Genomic DNA, 16,318 nt, shown 5'->3' with positions numbered 1-16,318 from the left:
AAGACATCAAAATGAACCAAAGACCCTTTACATAGAAGACACAGTTTAAATCAAAAGGGACCAAAGCAACTCATTTAATTGCTTTTGTCAGTTTACGGTTTTCAATGATGTTTAGTGTATTATAGAATAAATGACTTCAACACTGTGGCTTCGATAAATTGCTAGTGAAATTTTGTTCTGTCCTTATTTACTGTTTTTTGTCGTCCCATGATTTGGTCTTAAAAATAACAAGCAGAATTGGATTCCTAAGCAGTTGCCTATTTATCTGTTTTTTTTTTAAGTTGAAATCTTTGGTTTTTTTTAGTTTTGTCACTTTTATATTATTTCTTTAAATTTTGTAGCTTGGTATCTGTAACGACAGTTCGTATCCTCTTTCCAGTAAATCAAGATCCAATCTTTATAATAGTTTTTTTAAACTAGTGGTTTCTTGGCTTTGGTTCTACGCATTTTCATATGAGAAGTGTGATAGGATATTTGCTCAATATGAGTTTGTGTTTTACTTTCCACATTATCACAATAATGGGGTGGCCCAATAAGCATTAAAAAAGTGCAAAATTAACGGTGTTTAATTTTCTCCATGATCAGGCTGCGGTTTCAACGGATGCTGCTCTGCGTTCTTATTAAATTCAAATTGTTTTGTTTCGTTTTTGCTGTTATTTTGGTAATCGTCAGACATATTACGGATAGCGACAAGTCTCAATTGCTTTCTATGACGTATAAATTAGCCTTCCTAGTGAGCCGTGTTGATTAGAATTGTTTTCAATCATTTTGAAATTGGTTGTTTTTCAAAAAGAAACGTATATTTGAACTTTGCCCCTTTTTGCTCTTCTTTGTCGGCCTGTCACCGAGTCGCGTTATTAAGAGGCCTTAAATCTTATCCGGTGAACATCCAATGAAGTACAGGTTGATTTGTTTGGATTGGGTTTTATCGGATTCCTTTTCCATTTTTTATTTTCTGTTGTTTAAATAGTCATCGAGTTTCGGTCAAAATTAATTATTGCTATTATTTGTTTTTGTGTGTGTCTTGTCCAGTACTCTCATTGATGGCAACTCTCATAGGCTCTCTAATACAGCATTATTTTTTCACTTAATTGTTTGTTGAAAGATATGTTATTTTTTGTCTTTTCGTTCTGTTCTGTTCTGTTCTTTGTGCAATCGTCTGTTTTATGACGAGGGGTATACCCCAGTGTCCTTTGCGAAATCGAGTATTTTCTCCGGTGTCTCAAACGGGTTTGTTGGCAGTCCTGCTTTCTTTCTCTGTTTCTTCCACTTTGGGCACTTCGTTAGGAAGTGTAAGGCAGTTTCCTCTTCCAGGTTGCAGTGTGGGCATTGAGGTTCTGGTATCTTGCCGAATCGATGTTTGCATTCGGCCAAGATAGGGCATCTGTTCACTCGTAACTGGTGGACGAATACTTCGTCCTCTCTTGAATGTGGTACAAGCAATACTGGAGGGGGGTCTCCCCTGCAGGTTCTGTCGTAATCCGAACCTTCTTTTCTCGCAGCTAGGTAGTCATTCTTGATCCGCATCTCTTCTGTTTGTTGTAGCTTGTTTTTCGTCTCTTTTGTGTTGGTGATCTGTAGTTGATGGTAGTGCTCTTCTGCCGTTCTCCGCCAGTCCTTCCTGTATTCTGCATCTCCTCGTGATTTCAACCGCGCGCGCGTGTATGCGGTACGGGTCAGCTCCTTAAGGTGGTGTCCCTCCGGAAACTCTAGTAGTTTCGAATATTGCCGTACTGCTTCGTCCTTGATGAATGTGGCAATTGTGGGTAGCTGTGCTTCCGCTAGAGTGTTGGCGTTGTTGGAACCACTTGGGCAGCCTGTAATGAGCCTTGCGGCTCTCGTGTTGCAAGTTTCCAGCTTCTTGAGATTCGTTTGCGCTATAAAAGGCCCCCATACTCCACACCCGTACAGTCCTCCGGGGCGCGTGTACGCCTTGTAAGTTATACGTCTTTTCGTTCTCTTCCTCATTTGGTAGATTATTAATTGAAAACGTGGATGGGCGGGGTCGGAACATCATGTGCGACTGCACATTGCCGAGCCTCCTTGTTCGCCGTATCGGTTAGAATACCAAGCACAATTAATCGTTTTAACATTTTTAATTGGCGCAAGCTGAGATTGTTATATTGAGGTGATCGTGTTTGTTCTACAGTTCGAAGAAATTAATTTGAATTAAGGCGCGCTGCCTTTTGCAACTCGACTACGTTGGTCTGTTGGAAACTTTTGGTACTCACAGACTAACATGAACAGTCTTCTTTGTGTTTCTGTTAGTGTTTGATTATGGTGGTGTAATTGAGGTTAAACAGTGTCAATTGTGCTATGTATCTGGTATCTTTTTGTATGTTAACCTTGAACCAGAAACTTTTTCTTTAAACAAACGTGACGTCATCTGAACTCATCGTTTGTTTTAATTTGCTGGATATTTTCAAATGGATCCAATTTGCTTTTTGTTCAAATTGTCTCTACATTAAAACAAACAGTGCTTTCATATAAGGCCCCGTCTCTTGTCTGAGAAACAAATTCGAGTAAAAGTTGAATAAGAAAAACGGTGTGCATTACTTTGTAAACGTTATCCAAATTGACGTTCAATTTGCGTAATTAAATGTGAGAAATAGGTGCGTGTGTGTTTCAGGAGAAGTTCCAGAATGAGATGGAACAGTATGCGCAGTTGAGAAGCGGAGTCAATGTTGCCAGACTTGTCGGAGTGTGTACTGAAATGGAGCCACTCTATGCCATATTTGAGTACACAGAATGGGTTAGTACTCTAGGTGATCAATACATGCATGGAATCTAATCGCAAAAACAACCAAGAACGTCATCGCCAAGAAATAATGACTGCTTGTATTTATGCTTGTATTTAATCTATTCAAAATTTGCGATGAAGAGCTTCAACTGGATTTGGGTTTTAAAAATAATTTTCTTGGCCAGATTTGTAGTTGTTTTTAACGACCTTCTACGATAGAACTTTGAAAGGACTAGGACTATTGTTGCCGTTCGCCCGCACCATAAAGTCTTTGATGGTACACTATATGATATAGGGTGACATGAAGAGGTTCCTGATGTCTACGAAGGGCCACAATGGACTGCCTCAGACACCGGCTGTCTCCCTCTCTCATAAGCTGCACTTGGCCTACCAGGCACTCAGAGGCCTAGAGTACTTCGCCAACCACAAAATGGTCCACAAGGTACGTTATCCATAACCTCACGTACATATTATGTCTTCTTATGTATAAGTCAGTTATGCAAAAGTTCTGTTCTTCATATAAATTACTTTGATCATATAAGTAATTGTTGCACCACAGAAAAAGTTGAAGATGAGATTTTTAGCTGCTCTTTAAACAGATTTCTATCGTTTGTTTCGGTCTGGGTGCTCTTTTTAAGTTATAATTTTTTCGACCTATTTTGATTTTCTCCAGTAGACAGCACTCTTTCTTATTGAGGTATTTAAAAAAGCTCAGTTTTGTTGTGCAATTTCAGGACGTGGCGGCTCGCAACTTTCTACTGACTGCCGACCTGGTAGTGAAGCTGTCTTGTGCGTCTCTGAGTAAAGACGTGTACAGGACAGAGTACTATGACTACCACAACAGTCTCATCCCACTCAGGTGGATGCCTCTGGAAGCTGTGTATGACGAGAGTTTCTCCCAAATGAGCGACGCCTACTCATTCGGAGTCACCCTCTGGGAGATATTCAGTCTGGGAGTGTTGCCATATGCCGAACTCAGCAACGAACAGGTTTGTAAATATTAATCTCTATGCGAGAAGTGCTCTATGTCAGAATTACGCAACCGCCTGCTCTTCTAAGAACAAAATTTGTTATCCACTTTCAAGGAAAAAATATACACGGCTCAAAAGTTTTGAATTCAAAATAAACGATAGTATTTATGTATCAAAACAGTCTCTAAATGAATGGAATTTATCGTAATCGTCGTTTTTTTTCAAAAAAATTTGGAAATTAAAATTTGTTATGTGTCAATTTAAGGCGAAACAGCAATTATTAACTTAGTAGCATTTGTATTAATCATGCTGTTCTTTTTAATGCAATTTTTAGCTTGGTCACTATTTTGTCTGACGCTGTGACTTTTATCACTCTCGATTTCTTGATCAGAAATTAAGCCGCTTACTTAATTCTTCGGCATTTCAATAAGTCAAATAAAAATTGCGCCAAAATTTTTTTCATTCCTTAAGTTTAAATCTTAGTTGTCGTCTATAATAAGCTGCAGTAACATCGTTAACGCCCCCCTGTGACATTATACTCCGTCCATGACTAAAGTAGGCACAATTGACCCCTTTGCCTATCAGTTGAGAGCAAGTCACTCGACCGCAGTAGGTTATGTTCGGTATGCTTACTTCAGGTTCTGAAAGGTCTGACTGTTGGCGAGTTGAAACTTGAAGTGCCCCCTGATATGTGTTGTCCTCCTCAAGTGGCAGAGATTATGGTGAAGTGTTGGGACGAGTGTGCTGTGAAGAGACCTTCCTTCTCACAAATGCTCGCCATTTTGACCTCTATCAACTTACAGAGCGACAGTCAAGTCTAAAAGGATCATCTTTAGAAAAAAGGATAACCTGAAGCACCTTTATTACTACTGTCAGTGGCCAATTATAAATCAAAGCATGATGAAAAAACCTGACAGATACCGTTAGACGAATCGGAACAGTTTGATTTTGCCCGGACGTGAACGATTGTTTTGTCTCTATAAGCTGGTGTGAACATTTTGGGTCCTGATAACAAACTCAAGCCAGAGCTAGCTGACGCTGTGTTTTTCAACCCGTAATGATTGATTGTCGATAAGCAATGGTGAATAGCAGGGTTGCATTTAAAATTGGTCCGGGTGAGAGTAAACAGTTCCAAGGGTTCCAACGCTCCTAGTTGTTCGAAGTATCATAACGTGTCAAAGTGCCAGAACAGTCAATTAGCTCTTCTTGTGCTTTATTTCTCTAATTTTGTAGGGTATGGTTGTCTTTCATTGTGAGCACCCTAGTGCTGCGCCTGCGTTGAAGCTGTTTTGTTCTGCAAAAATTTAAGCTGCTTGTTCTTGATCGATGAAAAATGTAAATCAATAACTGCTGTGTTGATAATTCTGTGCCTGTTAATTCAAAAATATCCTCATCAGAGCCCGACCGTTCATCGAACGTAAACCCACGACCCTCTTCTTCAATCACATGCCAAATTGCAACTACATCCCCCCACTCACCCCCAATGGAACCGGAAGCTGCACAAAACCTGGTCGACCAGATGTTACTGTTGGCAGCTCTACCTCTGTCTCTCGCTCTTTCTCGTTGCTTTATTTTTCTTAGTCTTCAAACAACTTAGCCACTTTAGAACTCACCTGAAAACTCAAGAAATTGCTCTATTCTGTCCTGTTTTGAGATTTTAAATCCGGCTCTGCATGACGGCATTGAATTGATCACTGAATTTTTTGGAAGTTAAATGTTCAGAACTGAGCAACCAGTCATTTTGCATATAGTTATGTTAATTTTTCGTAAAACTTCATTTGTTAAAAGCTTTTGTAAATCATTCGAAAAAATTTGATATTGATGCTAAAGTAATGGTTAATGTCTTGTAATGTCAGCAATTACTTGAAATCTTGTTCAGTTGAAGAGATTTGTTTCAGAATAAAAAATAGAAAAATAAATATTAAATTAATTTTAAAATTTAAAAGAGTGCTCAATAGAGGTTAGCTTTTTGATATAAATTTCTATCTTGCTTTTCTTTTCTATCTCTTCTTGTGCTGCTAGATAACAATTGTCTTAAGCTCGTTTCTTACTGTTCGGTGAATGTTTTATTGTTATCTTTCAACTTCGCCATGCTGTGATTGTTTCAAATTTGTTTAATCGTTCTCATGTTTAATTGTTTAATGCACAAATTGCCATTAATTTTTTCCACTCATTTAATTGTCAGCATTTTGAAAAAAATCCCTCAAATATATGAGTTTTGTTTCGGCCGCCTGTAAAAGAGCTTCAATCGGAGATTCTGTTTCAATACTTGAGGGATAATCTTAGACTGTTATTTTATGGTTAATTTGCTGATGATTTTGAAAAATATATATTGATAAGATTGTTTTGTTTTCGCAGCTACTTAACTATTAATTTTGCAATATTTATATTTTTGCTCAGTGCAATACTAATCTAATATCCTACTACGCGTGAGAAATGGGAATAAATATTTTCATCTTTTGAAACAAGTGTAGTGGGATAAATGGATAAATTTTGTACATACAAATTGCAGATACTAAGTTTCCATGATTGATTCAAAATTGTCTTTTTCTTTGAAAAATAAGCATGTTGTGCCAATTGAGTTTCAATATAAATAGTTTTTCTGTCAAGGGTATATTGCCAGCGGTGCTAGGAAAATTGGCCGACAGGGTGTTTAGCCGACAAGGGAAAAATGAGAAATTTAGCCGACAGTTTTTTTCGTAATTGGTAATAAAAGTCCATAATTGGTCCATAAATCAGTAGTTTGGTTGTGATAGATTCATATCAAGTCCCACGGGCCGCTGAGGCATGGCCATGGACCGCGAGGCATGGCCAGATGAGGTAAAATACGGTCCGACCACGGATAGACCTTCATTAGACTAGTTGATGCGGTATATTTGTCCGCTTACGAAAGTGTTTTAAATTGGCCAATCACAGCTTTAGAAAAAATTTATTGCATTTTACTTAATTTGTCGGTTAAATTTCTCAATTTTTGATTGTCGGCTAAACGCCCTGTCGGCCAATACGGCGGCCACCATTGCCAGCTATCTCCGGAATGTTGTTGAGGCAATTTTAGTTTCAGCTAGAAATCAGGTTGCCTTATATCGCCGCATTTGAGATTATACAATTCATACGTGGGATGAAATTACCCATTATCGCTATCCCCTTAAGGACAAAAGTTTTTTAATCTGATTTTGGCAAGAAAAGGAGACAATTAATTGCACTCGAATAAAGTTCGTAGCGATCATTTTGGTCATCGAGGCATTTTTTTACACAAAGCGAGTATTAGTGTTCTACAGGTTGTACAAACCGAGGGTGAGGTTTGGTATTCTATCGGTTTTGATTTTTATCGATTTGCTTTGCTCGGAGATTTGACCTGAAATAGAAGTAAGTCAGATTTATCATGACATCAGTCAACCTCAGCTTTGGCTCACAAACTCAAAATCAATTGAAGAATTTAAGTCAATGATTGCAATTATATTGTACTTTTTGAATTGAATACTATTTGGTCTCAGCTATTTCCTCAGAAAGATTATTCCATTGTTTTTCCGAGCCCGAACAAAATGTAATTTTTCATAGCCTGAGACGCAAATCGTTAGGAATGTTACGGTATCGTTAGGAATGTTACGGTCATCGAAACTAAATGTGCGACGTTATTTGTACCCGCAAGAATTATCTAATGTAACATTTTTCAAGAATGAAAACTATGACACACTAATGACCCTGAGTGGTCTTGGGGCCAAAATTGATAGCACAAGCTGCAGAAGATGTGTCTGAACCGCAAGAAACAACAGAACAGTAGCATAAGCATTTTGCAGCACAATTTTTCATTAAACAATAGTTTGAAAGATGCTTGAGGGATCAAGCACAGAAAAAAAAGATTTTCATTTAGAGTTTGAAGCTGAGAAAAGTCAAAGTACATTTAACGCTTTCGTGAGTTTCATTGTTGAAACGATTTTCACGTTTTGAATTGCGCAGATCATTAAATTCAACATAAGTTTCCAATTAGTAGTTCTCTTAAAACATGCTTATTTTTGCGTAGCATTTCAGTTTGTCATTTTCCTGTTCCCAAACGTCAATATCGCTTTTCTAACTTTGCAGCGCCATTTTACAGATTTCGTGCTGACTCTTGAATCTTGAAAATCTTTAAAAAGTGTAAATCCCCTGTTTGATTGAATCTTTGTCTCAGGTTGTGGAGTTTTCCTCCGCAAAAACGGGAGAAATGGGTAAAGCTCGGAGGGCATTAAGTTGTTTTTACTAAAAATTATGCGCGCAGTTCAATGACACTGCAGACAATGCATAAAACAATGGCGAGAAGAGCAGTTTTTGTGCTTTGGATGCCTTCCCTAGTTTCACCTGTTCGCTACTCACCTCCAATATCACAACTCCGCCTCATAGACACACCAAAAGCATCCATTATTCTACACTTTTAGCTCACCCTCTCTTAAGCTTAAGATAGCCGCACTAAACAACAATTAGCTACTACTAAATACAACGGTTTACCAGCCCCTTGAGACCATCTACCCGACGTTTTGTTTAAAATTAAAAAAATAAAGGAGACAGAACAATTGCTCCAACAGATGCTCTTAGTAGTGTTATACTGATGGAAAGAAGGTGTTGAGTTATGGGTTTTCGCAAGCGGAATGAAAAGTGGTTTTTAACTAAGTAGCAATATTAATATCTTAAAATGACAAAACTGATATTTTACAGTAGAATTTAGAGATTTACAGGAGAGATCTGATTATTAGATCAAAATGGTGATTTGGTTTTGGGGGTGAAAAATGTCTCAAAAATCAGCTGTATATATACCCATTATCAGTGCGAGAACGTCAAGATACAAATCTAATCTTAGCACCATGATTTACATTGGGGGTTGCAAGGGTTACCCAATATGTTGTGCTTCTGCAAATATCCTAGAAATCAGTCACAGGGGAACCATAGATGGTATGCATTTACACTTTTGTTAAAATTCATTCACATTTCCGGTGATTCACCAATTTGGGTTCACCAATTTCAACTGAATATTGATTCCGAATATTGAACCGAATTTTGATTAAGCACCATTTCTTTACGGTTCATTTATATAAATTTTGCGGCAAGAGTCACTTTGCTCCTGTCTTGGTAATCTGGTAAGTTAAACTTTCTTTCTAATAATTCTCACCAAGTTCAAGAGTAAAGTTTGATCGATATTCTGTCACCCCCACTCAGACTTTAGCTGATTGCCTAGAGTCTGTTCCCATCAAAACAGTTCTGAATGTTTCCACAGATACGGAAAAGAATTTTGTGAAGATTTGGTCCCCCATTTTGTCAGTAGGAACGTAATGAATTGAAATAGTCCCATCTTCCGTCTTGTCCCGAATGAAGTAAATTTTTGTTTCAATGTGTTTCTACTTCTTGTGCATGACTGTGCTTTGACACAGTTTGATACAACTTTGGTTGTCCTCTCCAATTGCTATTGGATGTTTTTGTTGGATACCGAAATCCTTCAAAAGTTTTTTCAGATACAATTCTTTCTGAACTGCTGCTGCCATGCCCTGATATTCTGATCAAGAAAAAGCAACTAGGGCCCGCTTCTTGACACCCCAGCTGAATGCTGCGCCACGTCCGTTGAGCTTGAAATAATAGCCCGTGTCGCTCAAATTACCAGACCTGCCTGCATCGCTTTTCACAACTAAATCTTAACTAGCTTCTTTTGTATAATTAAGTTTTAAACCTTTTGAACCTTGAAGATATCGCAGAATTCGTTTTCCTCATAGCCAGTCTTGATTGGTGGGTGTAATCATGTGTTTTCTCAGAATGTTGACTGTGAGCATGATGTCTGGGCCCGGCTAATTAACCAGATGCAGAAGTGATCCAACTAAGCTTCTTCTGATCCACTTCTTCGTCTCTGTTCTATGCTGTCTGAATTTTCAAGTTCAAATCTCTGAGACTCCCTCTTGTTGCAGTTGATTCTTCATCTAGTCCTGCTTCCTCAACATCCAAGGTATTCCTCAACAACCCTCCTATTTTTTTGCAAAAGATGTACCCTGTTTTTCCTTGTTCCATCGTCTTGATGATCATCATCTGGGTGCCAGATCCCCAATAGCTCTGACTGCTCATCTAGTAGAACTGGCGTCTCTGTGTTATCAGGAATTGAGCCCACTTCTGACTCCTTGATGATCACATCTCGAACAGCCACCACCTTGCGTGCATTGGGTACGTATACCAGGTATTCGTTGTCTCCTTCAGTGTAACCCACAAACTTTCCTTCCAGTGCCTTGGGTCCGGACAATTGTGAACCGGAACACTGACAGTGATTCTACTCTGAAAGGTCCCATCACATCTGTGAATACACTCTCCATATTCTCTTCTGCTTGGATCTCTGCCGCTCTTGGTACTGGAGTCTTCGTGATCTTGTCCAGTGCGCACACATTGCATACATCATCGAGTTTCCCCACTGTCTCTGATGCATTCCTGGCCATATCCGCTTGGTTCAAGTGATCCAATAGTCTGTGCCACTTCTTTCAATGTCAAGTTTCACGCTGTTGGAACTCATCTTGAATTCTAGAACGCTGCAAAGGAAGTGAAACAAATTATATTCTTGTTAGTTTTACTAGAGTTCCCTTCTGGAGTTTCATGCAGCCATTTTTTTTCTAGGAACGTGAAGCTATGTGGAGGGTATGCGGATCCTCGCACAGCCTCTGCCGACCACTCTGAAAGCTTCTCCGTTGGGATTCCTGACCACTGTTTGTATAGACCCAAATTCCAAGAACGCGTCGATGTTCGTCACTATGTGATCTTTACAACCATGGTGCACTATCATGCCTGCTGTCTTAAACTGGGTGAGAGCTGCCAGTGTTCCTCTCCTTTTGTAGCCAATGTTGGACTCATTGCCACTTACCATGTTTACCTCCATCTCTTTGGCTCTTCAATGCCCAGTCTAGTGACCCCCTCTCGCCACACTTGCTGCATTGTGCCGTCTCCTTCCTCCTTCTGTCCTTGGCAGAGATCCCACATACAAAGAAGTATCTTCTCTTGGGTCCCGTCTTGAAGTCACGCTTCTTTTTTAGTGCCACTGAACCACGTTGTCCCTTGTGTCACTCTGCTGTGCTCTCATGAAAGTTCTGCAGCCTTTTCATCAAATCTGTAAAATTCATTGCCGGGATGAAGCTTTCCTGCATAACAAAACTTTCATGCCTCATTGGCAGACTATTCAGGACCAAGGCGTTGAAGAGGGTCTTCGAGACTGCTTGCCCTGCTTCTTGTAGCCTTGTGAGCAACTCTTTTCCTCTGATGAAGAAGCTATTTAAATCCTCAGATTCCTCGAGGTGCAGTCGAGCAAGCTGTGCCACCAATGTCGCCACTGTCAGCGTTTCCGACTCTGAAATCTCTCTTGCAAAAGCTTCCAAGCCTTTGCTCCATCTGCGATGCCATTATCTCCCGCACAGTCACGTCTCATCAGCATGAAAGTTGTTGCATCTAGAGCCAGTGTCAGATGGCACCACCCATTGTTCAATTTTTCCTTTATGTCTGCAACTTCCTTCTCATATGCATCCTTCAGCATCTTGTGGTTCTTCTCATCATTGCCTGCTCCAATGGCTTCGTCTGCATCATTGCCACAAATCTCGTGCTCCAGATTGTAAAGTCCTGTGCCTTTCCTGTGTAGGTCAGCAGCTTCACTGTCAGTTGATCAATCGTGAGAAAAACAAAAGTGATTTTTTACAGTAGAATATAGAAACTTACAGGAGAAATCTGTTTATTAGATCAAGATGGTGATTTGATTTTCGGGGTGAAAATTGTCTCAAAAATCAGCTGCAAATATACCCATTATCAGTGCGAGAAAGTCAAGATACAAATCTAATCTTAGCACCATGATTTACATTGGGGGTTGCAAGGGTTACCCAATATGGTTTGCCTCTGCAAATATCCTGGAAATCAGTCACAGGGGATACCACAGATGGTATGTATTTACACTTTTCTTAAAATTCATTCACATTTCCGGTGGTATCATTATGATTCACCAATTTGGGTTCATCAATCTGAAACAAATAATGATTCCGAATATTGCACCGATTATTGAATAAGCACCATTTCTTGACGATTCATTTATTTAAATTTTGCGGCAAGAATCAATTTGCTCCTGTAATCTGGTAAGTTAAACTTTCTTTCTAATTTTTCTCACTTTGTTCAAGACTATAGTATGATCGATATTCTAACACCCCCACTCAGACTTAAGTTGATTGCCTAGAGTGTGTTCCCATCAAAACAGTTCTGATTGTTTCCACCTCCGATACGGAAAAGGATTTTGTGAAGATTTACTCCTCCATTTTATCAGTAGGAACCTAATGAATTGAAATAGTCCCATCTTCCACAATCCATTGGCCACATACGCTCTCGGAAGACCTTTCAATATAGCGGCACAGACAATACACTAAAATTTACACTAAACAGATTGAATTGCTACAGAAAAAAGATAGCAAAAAGAATATGAAACACTAGAAGGATTGAGCTGGAAGTGCAATTTTGTCGAATGCGTCAAATCACCAGTTGCTTTGTCATTGCTCCGCCACCACCAAGTGCTAAAGTGGAATCGGACATCAACTTGAATCAAGGATCTGGCCCAGCAAATTCTCTTCGGACGAGTATACAAATTTCTGACTCATCCCTTATATGCAGTAGTATAGTAAAGGAGCAAGCCGCTGCACCAATTACTGTGGTTTTGCAAGTAACTGAAATTCTGACCAATCAATTGTCTCAGCATCATTAAATTTTCCGTCAGTACCAACAGCAAACAATTTGCCATGATCTATTTTCTCAAACACATGAAGACTCGCTTCACCGATTGATCAATTCCGGATCTGCATCACCTGCGAATGAGGTATCTTATTCCAGATGAAGTACTCCCGCCTAACAATCTAGTAGGCTGAGAATGCTGAACTTACCATGGATTAGAAAACTGTTCGAGAAACTGCAAAACTTTTTCAGGGCAAATCTTTTTCTGCTCTCAAAATTTACTTTGTTGTTAATCAATTTTACATTTTGCTAGATATGATATCCATTACATGTATTTTATTTACGGCTGTAAAAGTAATATTCTTAAAAATGTTATCTATGTATTACTGAGCAACAGAATTCTCGTAAGCGGGGGAAAAGTCATCAGGTCCTACTGTACTGTTTAAATTATTTTTTTTCGTTCAATTATATTTTTTGCCTTTCAGTTACATGTAATTTTGTTCATATGTAATTCATGTAACTCGCAAATCACTTCTCTGGCTTTTTTGTAGCGCCATTTGAAATTTAATTTGCCCATATTAACTGTCTGATCTGAATTTGCTCTTTTTCTCCGAATCTGTTCATAGTTTGCCATTCTCATCTTGAGTTTTTTATCTGCAAATTTTCTAGCCGATGCGATTAGTCCATTTCGCAAAACCTGGTGCTCAAATTCATTAGTGATTCGCTCCGCAAATGCAAACAATCTAAATCTCTCATTCCGATAACTCAAAACCAGTAACCGTATGCCGATAATACGACAAATTCCTTTCTCCGAACATTGTAAAGGTACTTTCGTGAAATCTTCCAAGAGCTATCGAACGCTCTCTGAATTAAGGCTTAGAAGTGTAAGAAAGATCACAAAAAATGTACTGACATTAAAACAAAAATTTAATATTTGGAATGTCTATTCATAGTGTTATAATATTTAGCTTTTAGTATTTGACTGAAAGTAGCTTGCGCGATAATATATTCAGTTGAAAAAAATTATCAAAAGATTTGTAAAGATTTTTAACAAAATTTCTGAAGACTTGTAGTTTAAAGTAAGTATGAAGAAAACATTAAGAAAACAGTAGGTAAATTTTGAAATTATTTATTGAGGCTTTCAAGCTGCAAGTTAATAAATAACAAAAATTAAATAAATTGAAAGTAAACCATTCTTGTTAAAACCTGTAGTTTATGAGAATTTTTTCATTTCTTTTTACTGAATTCTTCTGCGCGTTACCCAATTTGTTTAATTCAGTTCTTTACAAAAGACTTGCAACCAAGAGTTTGGTTTTCTTATATGTAAACCCGTGAAAACATTTTTGAAGAAAAATAACGGATTATTATAATCATGTGAGGAAAATACAGAAAACTGTCAATTTCTGGTATTTTTTCCGTGTGTGCCCCCAGTACGCCCAGATACAGATAACGTGTCATTACATAGCTCATGATTACTAATGAGCTAACTATATTTTTAGATAGTATCTAAAAATATAGCACGTAAGTCAGGGGGGGGGGGCGCAAATAATATGCAACCACTAAGCTGGGGAGGGGGGGGGCACTACCGGAAAAGATCCGATTTGTTAGTTAAATCTCTTTTTTAAGAAGATGCCTCATCATAGTACGAATCTGAAAACCTAGAAAACATTTTTTTGGTCGGGTTTTAGACAAGTGGAATAGAATCAAAATGGTAGTAAAAGGTATCTGATTTTCCCCGGATTTTCTTAATGTCTCAACAAACTGTAAATATGTGGCCTCTCTTCAAACATCTTCAGATCTAACACGGTTTCAGTTCTACTACCGGTAATTTTTTCCACGTTTAAATTGTATTTCAAAAATAAACTCTGATAGCAGAAAAAATTTTAATCATATTGGTTTAGAATGTAGAAGCAAAAGTTTGTTTGAAACAGTTAATTGATGTTTTCCATTAATACTACAACAAATTTTTGCCGAAGTCTATCACAGCTTTGCGCTAAAACAATTTAATTTCAAACATTTTTTTTATTTTGTCATTTTTCGGTAACCCATAAAAAATAAAGAATCTTTCCCGTTTGTGCTCTGAACCAAGCGGGTGTATATTACTTGCATACCCGAGACGTACATGGCTTCCGTTGGCAAAAATTGAAAACTTTTTCAACAAAAACGTTGAATGATGTTTTGCTCTCACAACATGAAAAAATTGCTTTGAATAGTAAGGTAGGATCTTTTAAAAGTCAGTTTTTTGGGAAGAAAACAATTGGTTGATGTGTATTATTTTATTTTATTTGAATGACTTGAAGTATTTTTTGTTTCAAGTATATTTAACCGTATGGTTATAATTTTAATTTACTTGTTGCAAAAAAATAATTTTAGAAAATGATTTACTAAGAAATGGCACGTGCTCTGTAATTGGGAAATAGAAGAGACCCAAGTTTAAAATTTTTCTCATTAGCACTCAGCTCTTGTCTTTCCGTGACTCAAAACGTGAATTAGTTTTTAAATTTAATTTTGTGTTGCAAAAGGCGGTGATAGAATTATTCAGGGTCATCATTGATTTTCTGGATCTTTTCTGTTTCGCTCCCCTCCCCCCAGCTTAGTGGGCTTATATTTCATACGCCCCCCCCCAGGCGCACGTGCTATTTTCTTACATAGTAACTTGCTATATAACAACATATAATTTGTAACTCGGGGCGTAAAACACACTGGGGGGGGGGGGGAAACAGAATAAATCCGATTTTCTAAACTAATTCTTACGTGATTTCTTCAGCTTTACGATTCGTAAGTTGAATTTCAGGATCTTTTCTGTTTGTGCCCCCCCCCCCAAATTTCATTAGATTTTCTACTTTCTACGTTCTACACCAAAATGTTGTTTACTCTACCAACCTCTGGAAAAATTAAGCAAAAATCATTGCGTGGCATAAGTTTCTGTAGCGCTTGAACAGCTTAAAAAGTGCAGCAGGATTATCGCTAGAGGGGGGTATATGTGCAGAAATATTTGATTGCTCGAAGGTTTAATCAGAGGTCGCTGGGGAGTCCTGTCCGGGATCAATTATCAATTACGTTTTGAACTAAAATAATCACTCGTTTAGTATTTTCATGTTTATTTGAAGAATGATTTGAGCAAATTTTAATTCAGTAACGTTGCTTGCTGTTGATTAGCGAAAAATAATTTACGCAGCATACGTTTAGTGCACAGAACATAGCCACAGGAAATAGCAGACATCAAAAAGAGTGCACTTGTTAGTAAACAACTTTTGTAATATCCAAAATGGTCCATGAATAATCCCCCCACGAGAATCGGACCAACCATTCGTCCAAACGCAAAGCATGCATTTATCAGAGAAGCAATCATCAACTTGACATTGTTGTCGTTTTTGAACCCAATGCTGTACGCAAAAGTCTCAAAAATCACATAAAATGACGTAAAGCCTCCGGCTGACGTAGCACCCAATACAACTAGCCAAAATATTAGCCAGACTTGCGATTCAATTGAAGTTACCACTCCAGGTAATGACAGCATAAGGAAACCCAGAGATCCTCCGAGACCGGAAATAAGGTAAATTCGGCTGCCGTGACCTTTGTCAATTAGCCAGCCCCAGAGAGGTGAAATAATTGCAAACATGCCAGTGTAACCAACAAAATAGTAGCCAGAAGTATTACCCCCAACTCCAAATTTGTCCAGAAGATAGGGACTGACTATCATAAACAGAGATCTACCCTTTCTCTCTAATTGATTTTTCTCAAAATATTTATTGAAGTTTAGAGCAGAGCTGCAAGATTTGCTTTGCTGTACAGTTGAATTCTTCGATGAGAAAATCTAAATTTTTGTTTGTTTTTCTAAATTTAGTGAGAGGCTGTTGGTTTCATAGCAAAAGGATGTTGCAAGACACAGGAACATGCTTGAGCACTCTATTTG

The 16,318-nt window shown here is 38.2% G+C and overlaps 2 protein-coding genes across 2 annotated transcripts in view; one reads left to right on the top strand and one right to left on the bottom strand.

Annotated features, from left to right (window-relative positions):
• LOC142348617 (inactive tyrosine-protein kinase 7-like) overlaps positions 1–6,145 on the top strand; it is a 68,067-nt gene extending 61,922 nt beyond the window's left edge. The window contains exons 16-19 of the mRNA XM_075400026.1: positions 2,630–2,752; positions 3,036–3,182; positions 3,475–3,729; positions 4,350–6,145. Coding sequence (XP_075256141.1) covers positions 2,630–2,752; positions 3,036–3,182; positions 3,475–3,729; positions 4,350–4,532 — 708 coding nt within the window. The 3' untranslated portion in view covers positions 4,533–6,145. The remainder of the gene's footprint in view (positions 1–2,629; positions 2,753–3,035; positions 3,183–3,474; positions 3,730–4,349) is intronic.
• Positions 6,146–15,529: 9,384 nt separating this feature from the next.
• On the bottom strand, positions 15,530–16,105 carry LOC142347926 (MFS-type transporter SLC18B1-like). Its single transcript, XM_075399090.1, has one exon. It carries the CDS (start codon positions 16,103–16,105, stop codon positions 15,530–15,532), a length of 576 nt encoding a protein of 191 aa, XP_075255205.1.
• Positions 16,106–16,318: the final 213 nt, after the last annotated feature.

Source organism: Convolutriloba macropyga, chromosome 10, assembly GCF_964194025.1.
Source record: "Convolutriloba macropyga chromosome 10, txConMacr16.3, whole genome shotgun sequence".
Taxonomy (NCBI): Eukaryota; Metazoa; Xenacoelomorpha; order Acoela; family Convolutidae; genus Convolutriloba; species Convolutriloba macropyga.
This window is presented reverse-complemented; position numbering and strand designations above follow the sequence as displayed.